Source organism: Scaptodrosophila lebanonensis, unplaced genomic scaffold (genome assembly GCF_003285725.1).
Source record: "Scaptodrosophila lebanonensis strain 11010-0011.00,11010-0021.00 unplaced genomic scaffold, SlebRS2 tig00000024-arrow-pilon, whole genome shotgun sequence".
NCBI classification, from domain to species: domain Eukaryota; kingdom Metazoa; phylum Arthropoda; class Insecta; order Diptera; family Drosophilidae; genus Scaptodrosophila; species Scaptodrosophila lebanonensis.
In genome coordinates this window covers 3,041,837-3,066,071 of record NW_022060538.1, presented here as the reverse complement: position 1 = coordinate 3,066,071, position 24,235 = coordinate 3,041,837, and the positions used below count along the sequence as shown (strand labels likewise).

At 41.2% G+C, this 24,235-nt stretch overlaps 1 protein-coding gene across 3 annotated transcripts in view; it reads left to right on the top strand.

The window, feature by feature from the left end:
- The first annotated feature begins 3,070 nt into the window (after positions 1-3,070).
- The window catches only part of LOC115620477, an 80,178-nt gene continuing 59,013 nt past the window's right edge, over positions 3,071-24,235 (top strand). For all 3 annotated transcript variants that reach the window (XM_030513711.1, XM_030513709.1, XM_030513710.1), the window contains exon 1: positions 3,071-3,518. In XM_030513711.1, the coding sequence (XP_030369571.1) occupies positions 3,275-3,518 (244 nt within the window). In that variant the 5' untranslated portion in view covers positions 3,071-3,274. The remainder of the gene's footprint in view (positions 3,519-24,235) is intronic.

The window sequence follows — 24,235 nt, the reverse complement described above, 5'->3', positions numbered from 1 at the left end:
CGAATTTTCGCATGACCAAGAAAGGGTAGACACACATACTTACATATCTGACATGACATTTCAGGGCAAACTGGCCCAACCAAAATTCAACCAAACGCAGCCTGGCCAAGTGTGTCAATGCAGTGCGGCGTCTGCACACAGGCTCTGATGCGACTGACTGACTCTTCTGGCTGGCAATATACTATTTGTGGTACATTTATTGGCTTGTCTGGTCAACTTGATATAGACACAGATGTCTGTACACATATACTGATGTGTAGCATAAAAAGAGGATAGAGAGAGGTACTTCAAAGGCGCTTATTTCCTTGTAGTGTTGCCCAGTTGAGCTACGAGGCTAAGGCCATGCCCACCAACAGCTACACAATATGTGCTCGTATTTGCACAGCTGTCGGGCTGTAGGGCTGTTGGCTGATGGAATGCAGGGAATGGGCGGTGAGGTTTTTTAATACACTGTATTCATTACACATTACCCACAAAATTTGAAACCTCCGAAACGCACTGCGGCGCCATGGTAAAGCATCAGATTGCAACTTGCTGAATATACAAGTAGTACAATGGAAGGCAAAGTTGCACTTAAATTATTGCAAAGTTAAAACTTAAACTAAATAAACTTAGTGGCAGGCGCACCTAACAATTTGCAAGGTAAACATGGCTTTATTTTAGTTTCAATTTTCGCTTCGTTATTTTTTCATGGCAGCAGCTCATATATACATATATACCAACTGACACAGAGACACACAAACACACGCGCACACAGGCCTACGAGGCGTGAGTTTGTTTTAGAATGCGCCACCCCCCGCAGTCGCATGTTGTCTTTGCCATCGCCATCATCTTTTGCCGCCATTTTACGCTCGTTATGGCAACACTTTGGCGCAAACGCCAAAGCAAAGGCAAACGGCTCAAACGACGGCCGCGCGGATGGTGGTGGACGGGTGCCGACGGCTTGGGAAAAATTGTTATTGCGAGACGGTGGCGACAACGGCAACGGCAACAGCAACAGCAATGGCAACGGCAACGGCGGCTCGTTATGTTCTATAGTATAGAGAACAAAGCAGGACGAAGGGAGAATCATTTCGAGCAGAAACAACAAGGGAAATGCACAAAACGCCTTCGCGCTCTCACTCGACTGCGATTTAGTTTGACTGTATATATGTACTATATATATATATATATATATATGTGTGTGTGTGTGTGTGTGTGTGTGTATGTGTCTGTGTGTTTAATTGTGTGTGCACTTGCGTTTGTACGAGTATGTGTATGTGTGCGCCGTCTCGATGTGTTTGCCTGCGTTCGCTCCGTTGACTGGCAACGTTCGTCGCCTGTCCCCAACTCCTATTTCCCAGTTCGCGCTCCCTCCTTGTCCCTCTCTCTTCGGTCGCACGTGATTGACTGCAGCCGCCGACTGCAACAGCTAAGGCAACAAAAACGACAACAACAGCTACATGTCTGCTAGTAGTTTGGCAATAATTTTCTTGAGTTCATTTGATGCCCACGCTTCTCCTCCCCCCTCTTTCTCGCTCTCTTCCCTTCCATCTGTCGTCGGCAGCAATAGACGCATGTCGCCGTCAGAGTCAGCCCTGTGTGCATTTTGCTTGTTTGCTAACGCGCGCGTCATGTTTGTTTACATGATTGTGCACACGAGTGTTTTCCCGGCCCTCTCTTGAGTGTCTCCGCATCCGTATCCGCCTACGCCGTCACCTCCATCTCCATTTCCGTATCTGGGCAAGTGCATTAGTGCCCGAGTGTTTGCATTTCTTTTGAGTAAAATCACAGCAAATTATTTTTTTATTGATTTTGTAAACATTTGCATACGATTTGCGCGATAAAAGCACCACCAGCAGCAGAAGAGCAAGGAAAGCGAATTAATTTGCCTGCGATCAGTGACTGACAAAAGCGTCGTTGCATATTACTCATACGCCACCGTTTGCAATGCGCTTGTCAGTCAACAGTTAGTCAACAGCCAGCCCTGTAGACTGCAGTCTGCAGTCTGAAGACCCAACAATGCTAAGTGGGGGGAGACCACACCAACCGCATAAACCGCAGCAATTCGCGACAAGAGCTAGAACAACAACAACAACAACAACAACGAGAACAACAAAGACAACAACTTTTTACATTTGCTACGAACTTTTCAGCATTTTCTTGTTGCCACATAGACCCAGTGAGCAAATTGTAAATGAAAAAGTTTTTATGTTATTCAGTGTTTGCTGTCCGTCCCTTCGGCTTGTCTGTCTGTCTGCCTGACTGGCTGACTGCCTGACTGGCTGACTGCCTGACTGCCTGCCTGCCTGGCAACGAGGCTCCTTGTGCCATTGCCGGCTGGGTTCCTCAAACTTTGGTGCTTACTTACATATATTTATTTTTGTTGCTGGCCTTGTGGCAGCTCCTATTGGACTTGTATTAGTTGTGGTTGTTGTTGCTGCTGTTATTATTGTTGCTTTTATTGCTGCATTATGTCTATTGTTGTCTATATAAATTTTGTCGAAAGTAATTGTAAATGCTGTTCATAGTTGTTTTGCTGTCAATTTTTGTGCGCTTTTTGGGGGATTTTCAAGTCGGCATTGCGGATTCTTAAAGTCAATGTTGTTGCATCAGTAAATGCGCTGAAATTTGTTTTAGCTGGAATTACGAATCAAAAAATCTCAATGGCTTGTCCTTGCGCATTGCCTCGAAGTGCACGGTCCTTCCATTTGAAAATTAACTAGAAATATATATACACACAAATAGATTATTTGATTACACAGCAATGAAATACTGAGACTTTAAAATGCGTTCATAATGTGAAGCACAAATAAAATAAGCATAATACAAACGCGCAAACAACGTCATAAATAAATCAAATAAGTGCAGATTTCTTTGAGAGAGGAGAGGTGAATTGCCAACGAAATCAAAAGTAAAAGCAGCAAAAGCAACATAAAGCCGCGTCCAGGAGAGCGGTGTGGATAGCGAATGCGATGGTGGCGACGCCAAAGCCAAGGCGGGCGTAGAAATGCACTCACCTAGAAAGTGTAAACGAGAATAAGAGGAAGTAGAGGAAGGAGACAACTGCAAAAATAACTACAAGAGCGCCATCTGACTTAGACAATGTAGCACAAAGCAAAAGGAACGCGCTTAAGAGTGCATGTAAAGAAACAGTAAGCGAAAGCAACAAGCAATAAGTATTTAAAGCAACAACACCAAACGCGTCGTGACATTTCGTCCATTTTTGTTAAAACAGCGACAACATTAAGCAAAAACAACAGCACACTGACGACCAGAAGACAGCGCTACCAACATGACCCGCTTCAGAATAAAAAACCTAAAAATACTCTCCTGCTGTCTCAGCGTCTGGGTTATGTTTTTCGCAGCCGCTCTTCACCTGGCGCGCTGCAGCGAATTTCCGGAGCGTGAATGTTGTGACCTGACCACCACATCTACTGTGGGACCACTGCCCATGCCACCGGCGGCATTACCCACGGATAAATCGCTGTCATCGGCCACCACGGTCGTGGAGACAGACATAACGATCGGCAGATCGGGTAAGTGATCCTCAAAACCCCATACATCCGATGCGAGGCTTCGGGATGGTGATTTTTGACCACAAACTTTATGTATAAAGTCCTAAGCTTGCATTCAATGTAAAAAGTTCCTGGTATCAGATAGAAAAACTTTGATTTAGAAGAAAACATTAAAAAGAAAAACACTGCATATATTGCCACTTTAATTTAAATCAATGATTATTTTTAAATAGGCCGTATTTGGTATTACAGATAAATCAATTAACCTTTGAAATATAAATTGAATTGGTTTACTTTTTAAATTAAAAAAGTGTTTACCAATTTAATAATAATGTTATGCAGTACAAAACTAATCTGAAGCAGCAGCAACAACACTGCCTTTGGAGTTAATATATTATAAGAAAACTTGACAAATGCAGAAAAACTATGTATAGTAATTGTGGGTAAGAAATTTTAATTGTGAAATATAACCAAGAGCAAAGGAGTAAGGGAGCTTATCGGTAAAACGTACAATCTATTCATTTTTTCAGACGTAAAATAACCTCCTTATTCTAACCCAACTTTAGTTATTTGAGCTCTAAGGGATATTACGTCTGTGTGAGTCAATAGTTGGGAAGAAAAAGTATGAATTATTTTCTTATGCCATCTTTTTCTACGATGAAATGCCTTTCGATGGACAAAAGCTCCAAATTAACTGTAATAATAATGTAAACTGCTCTGACCTTGTGCTGATGGATGGCCGTACATTTAGCAAATAAAATATTTCGAGTCATATTATAGTTATCATAGATATTCCTATTGCTAAGCAGGGGGATATCAGTGCACTTATACATACTATATTCTAACACTACAGAGTGGGCTTGGTCCCGGCTCCTGTATTACCTGCCCTGCTTCTAAAAGTGTTGCTCCTATTATTGGCAGGCGGTTCTTAACGGCTGAACGGTTCTGCACATGCCAAGCAACCACAACCATTCTTAGCACAACCGCAGCGTGTAATGAGGCAGCAGAGGAGAGGCTGCAGGCAATCTCTAATGGTTGGGGAGAGCGCAAGCTGCATGCTCTCATGCTCCAATTAACACGACGACCTTTAAAGCCAATGCCTAGAATCGAGTCGAGACTCATTTAATGTGGTCTGGGAATGTTCGGGCTGGTAAAAATAAAATACACACACACACACACATACAAAACACGAACACATGCATAGTTTGACATTCACTGACTTCATCTAAGAACTACGTGGCGCCATCTGGCGACAGCCTGCAGCTGCAGCTGGCGCAGAACCATTTAAAATGCAAAGCAAACGCCAGTTGTAAAACAATTTATATTCACTTTGAATTGAGGTTTTGTTTTGGATTTTATTGTGTGGCAGCGACAACCCAGAAGATCTGCATGTACATATCTGTCGGTATAGAAGGCACTGTTCATACACGAATAGACGCACAGTGGTTCGCAGCTTAATGGTATATAAAGTTGTTGTATGTATAGTTGTTGTAAATAGAAACAAATTAGTAACATTAATTTCAAACAAAAAACAAGATAGAACGCTACAGTCGAGCAAAAAAGGAAAATTAAAAAAAATTATTGAAAAGAAATAATTAATTAATTTAATTAAATATAAAATATTCAACACATGCATATAATAAATGTACATCAGAATCGTGTTTCTGTGTGTTTATATACGTGTATGTATTCAGCACAAAGTTTAACCAAAGCAGCAACAACAACAGCTACGGGCAGAGCTGCAGGAAGTGCATGCGATTTTATTTATGGCTATAACTTTCTTCATAATTGACCTATCATGATGAAACTTGGTATACGAATATATAATAACTAACTGGGTGACTATCAAATTTTAGTTCCCAATTCCAAGAATTTGGAATTATAGAAAACCGCGAATAGGGTGGGAGTGGGGCGGTGCATCAGAAAAAATTAACAAACTCGTTCTTTCTCAGGCTCAGAAGAATCTGGATACCAAGTTTTTTTATCTTTTGGGTACACGGTATAAAAATTAGCCTGAAAAATATTCAAGACGAACAGATCTATATCCCTTAAAATAATGGCTATATTGATTTGTGAAATCTCCCACATTATTTGAATTCTTTTTCTTAAAATAGGGCTTAATTCTCCTCATGTGAAGACGTTACAGCCATAAATGTAATCTTTTTTCATACTTTGTCTGCAGTTGTTCTTAGCACTGCTGCTTTTTTTCAACATTGTATTGCACAGAAAGTTATAGACACAATTTAGAATATGTATGTAAAACAAATTATTACAAACATATCTGTTTATAATGCGTTTAAATATTATGCTACAACAAAATTCTAATGACACTTGGGGATTCTGATTTGAAAGTGTGGAATTTCAGAGTCAAATCTATCGTGCTGTGTATGAGCTGTGCTCCACTGTATGCGGGAAGGTAGAATCTTGTTACCCGAACGCAACTTGACTTGTTTTAAATGTTTTGTGAGCGTTGCTACGTGCCGTAAACAGCAACGGAAATGGCAACAAAAACAATTGGCAACTAGAAAGAAAGCCAAGAAAGCTAAGTAAATAAATGTACCAGGCCACTGGGTTTGTTGCACATGCAGAAATTTGTTGCACATGGGTATTGTTTTTGCTGCGCAGAGATGTGCATGTGTGCGAGTCTGTGTACTTTCCTTTGAACAAACATTTAATTCGCCAATTTGCGAAAAGACATTGTCGATACAACTGAAGAGGTGGAGCTTGGCATTACTAAGAAACTTACCATTGAGAATGAGAAAAGAAATATGAGATTAAAATGTAACTGGTGCCTACCCCTAGCCACACCCCAAGTTCTTCACTCGGACCAACTATTTGCAATACAATTAAGTGCAATTCTTCCTGCTTGCCTGTTCCTGCTCCCGGCAAATGGACAGTGGCGGAGTGGCCAAGCGCAAAACTTTTGAGAGTGCATAAAACTTTTTGCCATTTGTGAATGACGCACAGAATTGGAGGAAAAAATGCTGCCTCGAAAATATTGAGTGGCCGTTGTTAATAGCATTTTCATGAATTTTTCATTACATTTAAATGTCAAAGTAGCAACAAATTAAAAATGTCAATTTCGTAAAGTTGATAGGGCAGGCCGCCAATCCGCCAATCCACCATACAGTAGTGCTTACGGGCGAACTGCATGTTTATTCAAAGAATAAGTGCAATAACCCGCAGGCAATGCCACCCCAAACACACACAGACACACACACGCATGAGCTGGGCCATATAATTGAGTTTATTAAATAATCATAGATATCGATCCTGGATAGTCCGTCCATGGCTCGACTTCAATTGATAGCCCCTTCGCCGACAATGGTCGTTTGTTGTGGCATAAAATAGGCAAATTGGACATCGAAAATGCAAAATATGAAATGCTTCAAAGTTGACCGGCAAGTGTGTTGCAAATAAATATGCTTGATTGATTGGCCGTTCAGGTATATTAGTACTTACATACTATATTGGCATAATGTCCTGGTGCCCAACTAGTAAGAGACTGACATCAAAGTTTTGTCAGTGGCTTGGATGATTGCGTTCACCAAATTAGTCACTAAGTGTTTAGAAAGTGCTCCCCTTTACTTGGCTCAGCTTTAACTCGCCTTCTTGCAAGTACTACAAAATCGATTGACTGACCCGCTGGTAAAAAAAACTCTACAACTAAGACCCAAATATACTCACCCACACACACCCATGCACCACACCACGCATAGTTGGCAATGGGGTTGACGTTGACAGACATAAAAATGCCTGTTATATTTAAACTGTATAGCCTTTTATCGACGTATGGCGATGCCTGCAACCACTTCTTTGTCTGACCGCATGTCGTGCACTCCTTCGGCTTGTCCTCTGTTCGACATTTTGCAGTTTATAGCATTTAAATTGACTTTACAGCTATATTCATAAGTTGGTCGACTTCGCATTTGCATGAGTTTTGTTGGCCGAACAGCATGTCGCTGGCGCTGGCCATTCCTTGATTCGACAACCCTTCACATGTTATGCTTTCTAAAAGTTTAAATCAGAATAAATTTTGTGATTCGTCTTCAAATATGGAATGGCTGGACAGATAATCGATTCCATTTTTTACTTCAAGTCAACAATTACACATATTTTCTACTATCCTGCTTTCTATTTTATTAAATATCTACGTAATTGGGCTCATATCTAAACCACTCACGTCGTTGCTTCAATCTGGAATCCAATACGTCAATGGCTGTGGTTGGATGTTTGGCAAAATTGAGCTGCATTTCATTGACCACTAACAACAACGAAACCCCGAGCTTTCAACAGTCAGTCTTCGATTAATGGAAGCTCCGATGTACCCGCAGTTACCAGATTTCAAAGTAATTGCTTATGGCATATTAATTCGACCCTACCTACCTAGCCTTCATAGAGTGGCGGATTGGCCTAATTAAATAATGGATTTGAAAGCTCAGATATGGCATAATTTTTGAATAGAAATCTTTCTGACCGACTACCTTGTCATGTTTTATATAATTGAAACTTTTATCTACATGAAGATTTGGGGAACTCAACAATATTTCCAATGCCTACATATATGTACATACTCGTATGTATTTCGTAATTAGTAGCATTATTAACTTTTCGATGCAGGCACTTGCTTGCTCCTTGAACACCAAATACCCAAAAGTTATTCTTTAACATTTCAAACATGTTTTGGTCTGCGGTTACAAACGAGCTTCCTTAAAGCGCTTTAATTTTTAGGAAATGGCAGCAGCTTCAGCTTCAGTGTTTGTGGAAAGCACGGCACGCAGCCATGTGTTACAAGCAGCCGAATTGCAGTTAGCCCTGAGCATCAGCGCGCATCGGTAGCTGCAATGGCTAAGTCGCATCAATTTTAAACGCAGCAGACAGTGCACGTCGGTACTTGGGCCACACACACGGCTCTTAAGTTATTCCACCTTAATTATATTGCAACGCGGCCCCGACAGAAACACACATATGCGAACATGAGTACCCGAGTAGGAGGGCGGTGGTAACGTGAAAGCTAGGACACGGCAGTGGTGCCAGAAAGTTCATATTAGAGGCTTGCATGAATGCATTCATTCATTGTCCTTCGCTGTGTACTCTCTCAATGAGTTATATTAGTGAATTATATCACACGCGACTCTTTTATGAATAAGGGAATAATTAAAACCCACTCAGCGCAACACTGGTGGTCAATAGCATCCGTATTAAGTCAAAGCTGAAAGCTTGTACAGAAATCGCAGAATAAACGTGAAATGTAATTAAAACAAAAAGGAACTAATATTTCACCATATTTTGCAAATTCGGGAATCAAGTTGTTCATTAATATAGCACTATTCTGCCATATTTCTAGTGTCAGTAAGACAGTCATAAATAGCCTTATCATCTGCTAAAGTTTTGAACAGCTGCACGGAGGGAAATTCCAAAATACACATTTTCTGCGTATTCACATAAGGCATCTTTGACTAAAATTTGGTATGCCTAGCTCTTATAGTGTCTGAGATATAGGCGATTATATGAACGACGTTACGGAAAAACCCCATAGGAAGTGGGGGAAAATCAAAAAAAATAAAACAAACTTGTCCCTTATTATTGTTTTTTCTGGAGTCACAAAAATGTCTGTAAATAAAAATAAAAACAAGAAAGGAATGCTAAAGTCGAGCAGGCTCAACTCTCAAATACCCTGTACCACCCCACAAAAAAGAAATAAAATTAATTAAATCAATTAATTAATTTAATTAAATTAAATTAATTAATTTAATTACTTTTTTGTGGGGTGGTACAGGGTATTTAAGAGTTGAGCCTGCTCGACTTTATCATTCCTTTCTTGTTTTATTATAACTCAACGAATCACAAAATTGGCGCCAAAAGTGATCATAATTTCAATTCACAGCTTATTTCAGTGTAACCAAATCAAATACACTTAAAAAATACCATGTGTAGAACTACATCAAAAAGAAACTTTTCAAATTTTGCGCGTACATTGTAAAATAAGTGAGTTTAAGCGGTATGTTGCAGAAATGCATTATAGACATGCGAAGGGTTAAAATTGTTTGTATTAGCATTAACAGACATAACTTTCCATATAGAGCATTCACAAGGTATGCTTGTATAGAAATATCATTCAGTCAACTAAATGAATGCCTCAAAGCACGGCATTTGGGTGCATTACTTGTAATGCAGCTCTCTAGTTCATATAATACAATGTTGTATGTACTTGCTCGCATATTCGTGTGTAAGTGTGTAAGTGCGAGTGTGTGCGAGCTAGTGTGTGTGCGTGAATTAGTTATGAAGTCGAAGTCAAACTGGGTCAGCATTTCTTCATTCCCGACTGCCCGCCGCCTCCTCTACGCGCCTGCATTGGCGCTGGTCATATTTTTGTGCGGCAGCAATGCCATTTTAATGTTATTGCGTGTACGTGTCGAGGGCTGGAGCGATCAAGGGACCGCTCGCATCAGTCAATAAGTTGGATTCGTATGGCTGCTTGAACAGTAAAAACTGTAATTAAATTCCATATACAAAAGCACACTCTCATACACACAATCACACACAAACACACACCCAAAGCAGGCAGCAAGCGCGCACATAAGTAATGCAAATTTACATATCTGCGTGAAAGCATCCTGAAAGCATGTTGCACAAAATTCATAACATACTCAGCGCATTGCGGCGCAACGACAAAACAACGGCGACAGCATCAGCAACAGCCACAGCAACAGCCACAGCATGGCATAATATTTCAATTTGTAGCACACTCGACCAAAAAAGCGATGTGTGGTGGATATGGAGATGGGCATGGGCAGTGGCATGGAGATGGGGATGGAGATGGAGAAGAAGAAACACTCTGCACTTAACCTTCTTTTGCTGAATTGCATGAACACGACCTTCATCAAGTGAACCGCAGACGCAGCCCAAGCCGAAGCCGCAGTCGCAGCCGCACCGGCAATGGCAAAAGCAACGGCGACGGCAGCATGTAAAACCTTTTGCGTTCACTGGCGGCTGCCCGACTCGAGCTTGAGCCTCTTCCTCGTCCTCATGCTCGTGCTTTCTTCAATGTTTGCCAAGCAAATTAAAAATTCAGCGCAAGACAAAAAAGCAACAGCGGCGGCAGGCAAGGCAAAGGTTGTCGTTCCATTCTGCACAACCAATGGACTGGGGTCGACCGAGCTCTGCTTACGGTCTCGAGCTGTCTCGATTTCACTTCAAATGAGAAAAATGCGCTGTATGGTGCCCCGCGCACACAAAAAGTAAATTAAAATTGTGTTTATTTGCACAAATTCCAGCAAGCAAAGAGCGAAACTTGCTGCCTTTGCAGTTTACTTGCTCCTGGCAGAGGGCATGTACTACAAATACACATACGAGTGTGTAAGTGTGTCGGTGGGCCAGTCTTTTAAAGTCAGCTGGCAGTTGGCAGTTAGGCGGTTGCTTTAAGTTCGCGTCTCCCTCTCAGTTGGCAGTCACAGCGGTTGGTCTCCGCCTGAAAGTCAAGGCTGCTAATTAAGTGCTCTCTTTTTGGGGTTAAACTCATAGCAGTCGTATTGGAGCCTCCATCCCCAACCAGTCGCATGTACCTAATAAGCTTTGTCTCTACGATTCATGTTAAACCGTTCTAGCGTGGCTTTGTGCATGGCAGCTAGCAGCTCATGTTTTAAGCTCACAGCTTAACATCAATTTTTGAGGGATTTCTGGTTTTTATGGGCGGCTGACTAATGTGGGTTTGTTTTGCGGCTTATTTTGTAACCCGAAACTGCGTTCTTAAGGATGATGGAAATTTCATATAAGACGCGATGCATGCACACCTTATATGGGCCAGCGGGAGAAGTAATAGAAGCATGCAAATAAAAAACAAAATTATAATTGAAATACAATTCGATCTATTTTTTGTTCAAAGGAAAACTACGTGTATTTCATCCATTAATCTTGTGAGCTCCATTCATGTATTGAAGTTAAGAAATCTGTCTAATATGGCCTTAGGATGGGTAAAATATGTTTTCTAGGTCGTGCATATCTCCAATCTGTTTCGGGCAAAATCAAGCCTTTGGCTTACAAGCCTCTTCTGCAGCATGCAGCTGCCTCTGGCTTTTAGAGTACGAAGTATGAATTGGGATACCTTTTTATTTGCTAGTGCACTCAGAATTTAATATGACTTGAATACGTCCGCCTACAAGTATCGTCCAAGAGGAATTTTCATAAAATATTCCATGGACTTAATAACCGGTTTATCTATTATTCATATCATCAAATAGTCCCCTTGTATTAATAGTACAAACCTTGAAAAATGTGTTCATTAATGGCACTTTAATGTGCTAAAAGGAGCCTTACATTTACGGCTCAAAATATGCAGAAATTAATCAAATTTTCAGCAAGTATAGCTACATTTTAAACAAACCACAGCTGCTCACACATGCCTGTATAGGCCTACGCATACATATATATTTATAACATATAAGCCGCGTTCATCTATCAAAATTCACTTTTCATACAAGTATAGCGGCTGGGAGAAAAAGCCAGCCGACTGACTCACAAACCGACTAACTGACTGACTGACTGGCGTACATTTAACCCGCACGTAGTCACAATTTGAACAAAATAGCGAAGAGGCAGGCAGGCAGCCAGCCAGACAAGAAGTCAGTAGGTGAGTCGGTGAACCAGTCCGCGTGTCAGTCGGTCATGGCGTGGAGGGCATATCAACGAGCATCTTCATATAATTTCATGAGTCTTTCAACACACACCACACCACCCCACAGACGACACCAACACAGAAACAGACACCTGCAAACTGAGCGCGCCTTGCATAAATTTGTTATGCATATGAAATTAAAAGAATATTTTTAGGCGCAAAGTGGGACGGCGCATCGAGCAAGCGATACGACATTGCTGTTGATATTTTCATGGCAAATACTCATAATTTGTGTGAGCTTACTGGTTACTCCTTTTTATACCTGTACTCTGCATCCGAATGGCCAAAGGGTATACAAGATTGCTGCAGAAGTATGAAAAAGGGAAGTACTTCATGCATATACTCTTCCAATTCTTGCTTCAACTGCGGATACAGGGTATTTCATTTTCCGGCTTGTTCGACTTTAACATTGTCTCTTGTTGTTGTTTTTATTTTCTGCTTTTTGGCCAACTTTCAGTTGTTCCCTGCAATTTTGAAGGTACGAGTATGTGTACATGTGTGCGTGCGTATCTTGTAGATGTGCGGCGGCGATACAAAACGTGGCAGCATTGTGACAACGATTTCTGCTCTACCTACAAATGAGGAAATTTTTATTTTTATTTCGTTTCATTTGAGCTGAGGCAGGGAAGGGGTCGAGCCTCAGCTCTGAGTTGGTGGCTGACAACGTCAAAATATCAAAAAGCGCAGCCCTTTGTTTGCTCTTTGAGAGGAAGCGGGTTCCGAAAAAGTTTAAATGGAGAAAACACAAAATTATATGAAACACATAACGAAAGCAGCCAAATATTAACATGCGTGTCTTTGCCAGTCGCGCCAGTTCGCATGTCTGTGAAATTAAAATGAACTCGGAACGAGCCGGTGTTGGAGCAGGAAACGGGCTTGGGTATGGGTTGGAGTTTGGCTGTGGGTGTGGGTGTGGGTTTGGGTTTGCAGGCACGCATGGTAGGCGACACTTAGTAGCAAACGCAGCGGCGTCGCCGGCAGGTGCTGAGGTTGAAATCAAAATACATTAACGCGTTGCGTGTTCCCATACATACACGTATAGTATGTGTGCGGATGTGTGCGTTTGAGTATGTTCTGCGGGTGAATGTGGTGTGTGTGTGTGCGTTTGTGCCAACGTGAGTGTTTGCCTATTATACTCCAACCGCTACTCATATGCAAATATTTTGTCCAACCGCCGACCAGAGGTGGTTGAGCATTCGTTTCGCTTTCCCACTCGTACTCGTGTCTCCCTCCATCCTCCTGACTTTGCCAGTGGCTTAAGTTTGCGTTTTTATTTAATTGCGGAAATTGTGGCCTCGTGTTGCCTACACACATACACACACACACATACCCTTCACATGAACACTCGCCCTCTCGCGCACCCACACTCTCACACGAGCGAACTGGCAAACGCTCCTTTATAATTTCTTTCATAAGGCAACGAAGCATTGTAACATATTTTTATGGCTTTACATTTTTCTGCTCTTATACATTTTCGTGTGTCTGTTGGCGGGTCTCAAAAACATTCTTGGAATTCAAAAGCAGATATGAGTTTTGATACCGTCGAAGTGGTTTCACCCGCTCCTCCACACACATACTGCCTTTTGCGGAACTGACTACCATGTTTGTGCATGCCCAGCAACATACGGGTATACTTGTATCTGTATAGGTGGATGTACGAAGGTGTATGTATGTCTGTGCGGGGCGTAATTCGCATAAATTGAGTCAAGTGCGTCGTCACCGTCGCCATCACCGTGAGCTTCTCTCGCTTGACAAACCAAACTAATTAGAAAGTCACTTTAGATGCCGCTCAATGCGCTTTGCTTAGGCCCAGCTGGCCCAAACAGTCAGGCACTAAATAAAAATATTATTTAAAATAACAAGGGGAAAAGGGGATTTCGCGCTGGTTGTGCTTTTTATACTCTGTACATGAAATGTATAGAAGTATATTAGGTTTGCGGGAGCTGAAAAATGTAACAGGCAGAAGGAGGCGTGGCAGACCCCACAAAGTATATATATTCTTGATCAGCATGACGAGACGAGTCGATCTGTCTGTCCGTCTGTCCGTCCGTATGAACACCTGGATCTCAGAGACTAAAAGAGATAGAGACACCAAATTTTGCACAAAGATGCGTTATGTGTGTATTCTATACGAGTTTGTTTTATTTTTTTGATTTTCCCCCCACTTCCCCCCTATGGGGGTTTTCCCGATTTTCCATTCGTATAATCGCCTATATCTTGGAGACTATAAGACCTAGGAACACCAAATTTTAGTCCAAGATGCCTTGTGTGAATACGCAGAATATGTGTATTTTGGAATTTCCCTCCCTCCCCCCTCTCTTTCGCAAATTGCGATTTTCTCTAACTCCCCCTTGGAATTTCGAACTAAGATTTTGGAAATACCCCCAGTTGGTTATTATGTGTCCGTATGCCAAGTTTCACTATGATAGACCGATTTAACGAGAAGTTATAGCCATAAATATGTTTGCTGCTGCAGCGCTGCTCAAGCGCTGCTCAAGTGCTGCCCGCGGCTGTTGTTGATGTTGCTGTTTGGTTGACTGCTAACATGTTTACACAGACACGAATAGATGCGCATAGGCATACATACACTCACACAGGCGAAATTGCTATGGAAATGTGCAATTATAAACCCTTTTCGTGAGTTCGAATACCGAGAGAGGTAAAATCGATCAAATTTTTTTTTTTATTTTCTTAATTTTTTTTATTTTAATAATTATTATAAACATATGTACAGAGTATTTCAAAGTCGGGACACCCGACTTTAGCTTTTTACTTGTTACATATTATTTTCTTTCATCAACCTTTAAAAAAAAAAACTCAAACTTCTTTCTTCTGCCAAAACCACTCTAATATAGCAACATAACTATTTTGTGGCTAACACCTAAAGGGTAGAAGTAGAAGGGTATTTTCAGATTGATCACTTTTTGTAACAAGAGTTTTCAATCCGAAATTATTAAAGTTAGAGGAACTAACCTTAAGTCGCTCTTAATAATGGAACCGTTTATGGTTTTTGTAAGATTAGGCGTACGTTTACCTTTATATTGAAGAGTACGGAAACTACAACCTCCAACTATCGTATCTTTATTCATTTATGAGGGACAAACTTAAGCCTCTTTTCGATTAGCCTTCATCAAACGTTAAGTAAAGCTAATGAGAAGCGCGAACATTAATTTGATATTTTCGTTAATTTGCCAGAAAACATGGTCTTAGAATACTTTATTTCGTCAAAATCCTTATGAAAACATTCAGCTTATTAATAAATTTTAATGTTACTGTATCTTTTCAGGTAAGTTGATGGCTCATTCGGATTGATTTGATTATCTGGGCTGTTGGTATGTAATTGTGGATTTATTTTACCGTATCACGCGTATACGTAATATATCAAGCAAAAACATATAAGTATTGATTTCAATTAATAGCCACCGATTTGACGCGTCATAGATTTTCGTTTGCCTATTATTAATATTGGATATATGTAAGGGAATGGGAGAGGTTTGCTAGAGTGCGCCAAATGTCCTGCAATCAACTTTTGAGTGGCTTATATATGTACGAGTGAGTGTAAGAGAGGATGAGGACGCAAAGGCGTGCGTCCTGATTGTTGTTGCTGTTTTTGTTGTTGTCGTTGTTTGTAACGCAAGGCTTTTAATGTGTTTGCGCGCATATCAAACCATTACGATCTAAATGACACTTTGACAGGCGGCGACGACGCGGCGTGCGACGAGCGGTAAGCAGCGAGCAGGGAGCTAGGAGCGGGGAGGAGCTTGAGCTAGCTGCTGGCCTCAGCACGAAGTCGATGACGGCAGCGATAAGAGCAAGAAAAATCGAAGTACACAAACACAGTGGCACAGGGGCACGGGCGCACACACAACCAAATATGGCGACACACGCTACTTAGCTGTTAATATTTAAAGTTGCAGAGCCGCCCGACAGCAAGTGGCAAGGAAGTCGAGGCAAGGCAATGTACGAGAGGTTCGCCTCTCTGGCAACGGCAACGGCAACGACAACAACAACAACAACAGCAACGTCAACAGCAACACTACAGCACCGGAAGCGGAAAGCTTTTCGCATGCGGAAGTGTTTCGTGCGCGCAAGTTTATATAAGCGGCGGTGGTGGTGGCGATGGCGATGGCAGCTCCTCTACGCGTGTTCGTTTTGTATGGCTATGTGTGTTTTTCGCTGCAGTCGTGTAGCTCTCTGATACAACAACAACAAATGCAGAGCACACGCCTCGTCAGTGAATATTGCATGGCGTGTAATGACAGAGCAGCAGCAGCAGCCGCAGCCGTACCAACACCAACACCGACAGCAACATAATCAACATCAAGAGCCACAGCGCCAACAGGCACAATGCGTTTAAAAAGACGCTATTTTAACGCATTTTTGTCCTTGGTAAGCACGAGGACGACTTCAGTGAGCTAGAAGAAAAAGAAAGCACTGGCGACAGACAAACCATACACGTACATACCTGCCATCCTGCCCTCATCTAGGCAACAATACTTTCGCTGTGCAGGAGTTGTCCTCCTCATTGCTACAGTTTCTTGCGCCACTCTTCATTTCCGCATTGCCTGAGCTCTGCTTTGTGTTGCTTTCCTTACGATGATGGCACAGATGTTTTTGTTGTTAGTAGTCAATGATTTTAGTCGACATCTTGTTAGACTTCTTCCCCTTCGCAACCTGCCCCTAATCCTTATTGGTGCAATCACCGCAGCTACTTTGCATTTTTCAATAGTTCTTGCTCATTGCCTGCCATGCTGCCTGCTATCCTATACTACTACCACCTTGAAAGTCCTGCTGTCGAGAGTCCTGCGAGATTGAAAAAAATTTGCCGTGATTTTCCAAGCACTTATACATTGGCTTTGCTGCTATCGGCATCGGTTTAGTCGTCGTTTTCCTTGTATTTCCCTTTGGCATTTTCACGATTTCCATGTATTGTGTTGACAGGCCGAAATAATCTTTTCGGTGCATGCATTTATTTGGGCCACTTTCCATGTCCCGCCAGAAGTCATGATACTCGAAATGAAGACACTGGGCCGCGCGCGGCTGGCTGATATGGAAGATGACTCGGTTCCGAGCCGTGTCTGGGCCCACCTGATCGCCTGTATTGTGGCAACTGTCGCTCTAGCAATTGCCGTGCAACGAATCCAGTTCTACAAGTATGCCTGTTATAATTAGGTCACTTGGCACCTAGCACAAACTGGCAAAAAAACAAACAAAAAGCTCGACCTGCGGCGGCTGACACGAACTGCAGCACTAAGTGGCTAGCATGTCTTCTACCCAGCGGGCAAGTGTACACTGTAAGAAAAACATATTTTTATTCGTTCTTAGTACAGATTACTCTGAGAACCAAATGTTTTTTTTCGATATTCTTTAATATAGGTTGCAATATGTAGTTGTTTTATATTTATATTCCATTTTGGGCGAATTTCCGATTCGAATGTGATTTGGTAGATATGAGCTCAAAAGCTCTTCACTTTTTTCTCTGTGTAGAAATATGTGCACATATTACTCTGCAAACAATTAGATGCGCTTGCATGCTCGCTCCGCGCGCACTGATAGGAGTCACATGTACGCACACCCATATGTACAGAGGCGTGCACACTGGCCTGCAATATCAGCGACTGACAGCAACAATTTTCAATTTAATATGCATAATATTTATAAATTGGCGGCTGCGCGAGTTATGCGCTGTTAATTGAAGCATACTTTCGAGCGCTCGCTAGGAAATTATTGACATTTATATGATTTAATTAAAAACAAATACATATAAAACATTGCATTTGCAAATCAAATGCAACCAAATTATAAATGTGCATAAATAAAACGAATGAGCTGAAAGAAAAAACACACAATTCGTGCAAAAAGCCAAGCGACTCGCGTATTAAAGCTGTTTGTATTTCAATTGTTGAGAGTCGAAAGTATAGTAAGTAAATAATTAAAGCCGGCAAACGACTGAACAACTGTCAAAATCAATTAGATACATACAGGTCAGGCGGCTGGCCAATTATGCAGCTGTAAGCCAGCAAAATCTTTTAGTATCATGTTTAGAAACTAATAAATGTCAACAGCAGCAACTGTAAACCGTAGCTTAATTCAAAGACCAACAAATGGTCGAAATCGACAAACAAATTAAGCTGCTACATTTTGCATGAAGTCAATAGCAATTGGGCAGGTAGGCAAATAGGCCCGTTGGCAGGCGGGCAGATGAACGAACAGCAATGTAGGCAGTCGAACGAATAGTCCCATAGACTGATGTCATTGGCAACTGTTGCTAAATCGCAACTGCCCGAGCACGAGGGCACCACCAACAGGCGGGCAATGTGGTGTGTGTTGACTCAACTTGATTAATTTGTCATTAGAGTGGAAATGTAAGGTGGGTGCTAAATACGCAAATAAATATTTTCCATGTATTTGAAAATACAAATGATCTTTGCTAACAAGATCTTATAAATTCAATTTTTTTTTGTTGTTTATCTTTTGTTGTAAATTCGAACCAAAGTTAAGCTCTGGCAGAACAAAATGAAAGTTTCTTCTATTCAAAATTTGTAATTTGTTGTTTTAGATATTTTATATCGTTTTCAATATGAGCTGGAATCTTTTATAGTAGCAGATATTCGAACACACGAAACATAAACTAGAGAACACTTTAATGGGCCACCTAAGGTTCTAAAAATGCCATATGAGTTTGTTTGTTTGTTCTCTGAATATAGGTGGCTAGTTATTTGTAGAATCTTAAAGTTGAAAATTAAAGAAAATATTATTGTATTTTTAAAATTACAAATGAATTACATAAACAAATGAAGATCGTGCCACGCACTGCAAGACTAACCTTGCCCAACCTAGATCGATTCCATTTATCATGTTGATAAGGAGAAACAATTTGAGAATATTGTATAAAGACCAGCACGATTGAGTAAATACTTTTTAATCTGTCGCATACTGGCTAAAGACTTAAAGAAACAATGTATGAAAGAAACAAAAAGAAAGAAATTTGTTGTTTTATTCTGTCATGCTTAATATTGCTGTTCTTGAAAGGGTAAATGCTAATTATTACTACTAGCCTAAAATATTCCAATAGTCATCGGTCGATTTTATTTGGAGAGGTGAGTGCACACATATGCGAAAAATATCGCACAAGAAAATCTCTGGTAACAGAAATTGAGCCCAACAGGGTAGCTTAGGTAGTGGTATAAATAATAACAATTCAGCTAAACCGGAAGTCGAAATAACAACTTCCTTTTGTGTAAATGTGCACGACCACATGCCACTAGCACGGTTACGGGCACATGCATGTGTGTTTTGGAGCTCTGATGTGCTTGTGTGTGTGTGTGTTTTCATTTATGATTGAGTGCGTTTGTAGCAGTACCATCATACACATACATGTGTAATGAGCGCGCTTGCATGTGTATGTGCGCGTGTTTCCCTCTCCCTCTCTCTCCCTCCCTCTCTCTCTCTCTCTCTCTCTCTCCTTTTCTCTATACACAAAAAGGTCAAAAAACGCAAAATGTTAAAAACGAAACAGTCGAAAACGACAACTACGACAACGACATCGACAGAGGGACTGGCGGCAACAATTTGCGAGTAGATGTTGTGCAGGCCTATCCATCGGCAGTTTCATGCCGGCATCACAGTCATCAAGGGGTTGGTGGGAACCCTTTTCAAACACATGCTAGTAAATACATATGTATGTGTTCCCTACCTATGTATACACATACATGCGTAAGTATATATATTTTGTATAAGTCGGCTGAAGTTCCGCCTCGCATACAATACTAAATGTGTGTTGCGCGTGTATTCGGGCTGCTTTGTTTTTTCCGCTCTATGTTTCCATGTACTAAATGTGTGTTTTTAAATTGTCGCAAAGTCATGCAACAATTGTGTCGGTGTGTCGGTGTGCTTTGTGTGTGCACGCAACAACGCCGACAAAAATTTAATTTGAATTTGCACATCAAATTCATACATGAATTTTTAACTAAGCAAAAAAATTACAAAAAGCTTTGCAATTGCAATTTGTGGCACAGAAAAAATTAAATAAATTGCAAAAAATGCACTTAAATCATTTATATAGCCATTTATGCGTATACATGTCGGCCTATGACGTAATTTGCGCCAACATTTGACATTCGCTGCACACAAAAACCTTATACTCGTACTGTTAATTGGCTGTAGCGGACCCCTGAATGTGAATGTGAACATGAACATGAGGATGAGGATGATTCTGACTCTGATTCCAATTTGTTTGCCGGCCGAAAGATAACACAAATCTGTGTAAGCTTTGGAGTTCTTCCGTCCAGTTTATGTCTCCGTTTCGGCAGCTGTGCCAGCATAGACAAAACTTTCACGAAGTGATTATTATTGTATGAAAAGTTTAGCTAGGGGCTGTCCCAAAATGCCCAGCCTACTTGGGCATCGTTATTTCACATGTAATATGTAATATCTAAAAGCTTAAAAAACATGTTATATTCAGAAACTTTTGTGAGTTTGGATGCAAGTTCGGCGCTGCTGCAAACTATCGTATGACAAAAACTAAAGCCAACTAGCAGGGCCAACACCAACAAAAACAACCTGACAACTATATACGTTCGTACGTACGTTGGGGAGGACGTGCACTAACACCAATTAAAAGTCATTTAACATCCAACCCGGTATCAACAGCACGTACCGGGTCTGAGGGCTAAGGGCTGAGGAGAGAAGCGACCGGCTAGGCGAGAAGGTGGGCAGCTGCTCAGGCGCGAGGTCTGGCAGGCAGCCATGGGCTAGTGTTGATAGCCGAAAGAAACAGTTTCTGGGCATGTCACGATGTGCTGCTGGCAAGTTCATAGTGCGAACCAAATAAATATACTAAATGGGTTCAAGTGTTTAATATTTCAAAAGTGTTTTACAAGTAGATTTAGTTTGGGCGGGAATTCAGCGCGCCTTTCTATGGGCAGCGAAGTTGGCCAAAACTTTTCGTAGTGTCGCATGCAGGCAGAAACGGCTTGACCAATCAGCCTTGGCCGTGTTTCGGGTATGCGCTGAAAATGCTAAACAATTAGAATGCGCTGCCTGGAAACGAAACATCTCGACCAACAAGAGGCAGCAACAACAAAATACCAAAACGCAAAAACCCCAAGCGGAAAAGTGGCCATTACTCTAATTAACCTTATTTCATTCTCAATTACAAGTGTAAAAATGTGAAGCGAACGAAGAAGAAAGCAAAACGAAAACAGCAATACAGCGAAATAGCCGCAACAACAGAAATCAACAAAAAGAGCAATAAATGTAACAAGCGGCTGGCAACAAAAACAACAACAATGTTGGCTGGCCCAAAAACAAAACAATTGCATTAAAACATAATTGTTATTTTGCGCCTTTTCCTCTTTTGATTTTGGGCACTCTACTTATATACTGGCTGGTGGCTGGTTGCCTGGCACAACCAAAAGAAAATTAAGTTTTTTCTCTAATTTGGTCTGACGCACCAGCGAAGGAGAGGGCAACAAGAACAGCCGTCTGTTTTTTAAGCTTCTGGCGCGTCTTTTCTTAATTTACAATTTTTCACTCTTATCGCACAGGCGCCCCCAAATATTGAAACAAGCCTAGATACACTCAAAATAAAAAAGAAACGCGACATTCAAATAAATCGACATACATGTCTAGAAAGTTATTCTTAAAATAGAAATAAAAAAAAATAAAAAAATACTGATAGCTTTTCATTTTTTTTCGCTAATTTTCTTAATTATAGGTTTTACTTTGGTCTAAGAACTGTCGAATAAAAAAGGACATTCTTCTACATAATGCATAATAAACCTATAAAAATTATAAATATATTCTACGGTGTATAATAATAATATATTAATATATTTTGGTGTACATAATTAATGGGTTAACTCATTTAAACGGTTAACACAAAATGTAGCGAATTCTGTCGTTATTCTCTTGTTTATACCATCTTCCAGTTGGATATATTTGAATAACATGAGGAAACCTACAATCATTTCTAAAATAATGTGATCAGCAAAGCTTTGATACAGGCAGTAAATACCCTTATGTTGTAGACAGACATTTTACCTGCAAAAAAACTAACAGACTACGTATTTAATAACAAGAATTTGCTTGAGTGAGTCTTTTAATGGCGATTACCTTACAATAAAGGCGATTTTGAAAGTTTTTCTGCGTGTAGACGGCCATAAAAGTCATAAGGCTGGCAAATGAAAAACACTTGGATTCACTGCCTTTAAGTTGTGCGGCGTTACCGCTTTTCTGCCACAGCCGTAACAATAATTTAATGCGTCGCTTAAAATGTTTGCAAAATATTCAAGAACGTTGTGTGAAAGCCTCGCTGACGAAGCGGCAGCGGCAGCGGCAGCATGCAAAGTTAAAAAGTGGAAAAGTTTTCTTTTCTATTTAACGTAATTTTCCTTCATTTGCGCAGTTCTTTCCCCACCTCTGCCTTTACATCGTCCCCACGCACATTTTCCGCTTTGTTTTCCTGCTGCTTCTGTGGATGCTGTAGAGTCTCAGCTTAGCATATGTTGCCTCATAATGCGGCACATTTGGCTGCGTGACGTCGTTGTCGTGCTTTCCAGACTTGTTTTCCTTGCCTTGACTTTGTCACTGAGGATTGGCTGCCGCAACTTCGGGTTCTCGCTTTCATTTTTGTGGTTAAGAAAATGTTTAACAAACCAAATCGCAGATTTGCATTTTATGTTTTCTCCTTGGCTGCTCGCCTGCCACCACACCATGGTCTGCCTGATGCTTACGCTTTTGGGCGGCCAGCTTTGCAGTCATTTTACAGCTATTGCTACTGCTGCCTTTTATGCTTGGGTAAGCGCAGCTTTATTGCTTTTAATCGGGCTTAAGATTCAAAATCTTTGGCAGTGAAGATTGCCGAGCGTTGCCATCAGATGCTATACAAATCATTTGAGAGCTCCGAGTGCTGGCGATGCTACTTTTTGAAGCGGTTGCTCGCAACATCAATTTTATTTTCAACAATGGATAATGCCAAAGTCTTGTGGTTTGCAATAGATGTCAATATACACATTTCAATGCTTGGCTAAGTCCTTCGGCTTAATTTCTAAGCCGCTTAACTCTTTTTTGTTTTGCTCACAAGTGATGCAGAGCCTGCCTCTGTGCCTCAGTATCATTTGAACGCACTTATTTGATTTTCTGATATTTGCTCATTTCTACTTTCACTTGCCTTTTATTTACACTACTCTTGCCAGCGCCTCAGACAAATTATAGACACGCCCAACACACACACACACACACGCCCACACAAACACAAGCAGAAAGCTTTGTATGGTTTTGTGAGTGCCTAAAAGGAATGAAAATGAAAACATTTTCACTTATTTGTTCAGAAATTGGATAACAATCGAACTGAAATTGGATATCGCTCATTTTCAACACACTTTGAGCCAAACTCGCTGCCAGCCGACAGCTACTTGGCGTTTTGTTTTGCTTTTAACTGCCTTTTCGTTCGTTGCGTTGTTCGCCGCCACAGCTACGGCCACTGCCACATAAAGCATTTTCCGGCTATTTGCCCCCAATGCGATTGTTGTTGTTGCTGCTGCTGCTGCTGCTGCTACTGCCGCAGCTCTTGCCGCACTCTTATTATCGTAATAGAATTTGCCAAATTGAGGTTGAAATACTTTCGCTCCCCACAGCGCCTTCACTTGTTTGCCACTTGGCATCCGTTTATCGTTTGATTGTTTGTTTGTTTGCTTGCTCTCCCTTTTGTCGCCGTCGTCGTCGCAGCCGTCTGCACCTCCACTCCATGTCGTTTGCCGTTTGCCCACGCGATGGTGTGTTCCCTTATTTGGTGGGCTTGAGCTTATCAATTGCCATTTTATTGGCATTTTAGCGTTTCTGCCAGGGCTGTCGGCCTTCCTTTTATTGAGTACGAAAAATTCATTGCCTGCTTTTAGGCGCGCACTTGTAAACTGCTTGCTGGGCATTATATATTGTTTCAATGGTTTCCATGAGAGATTTTGACGCCATCGCCACCGCATGCCCTTGGCCAGAAGCGTTGTCCTGCTTATCGGCGTGTTGTGTGCCATGTCCTTTGCGTCCTTTGGTTTTATTTAATTGT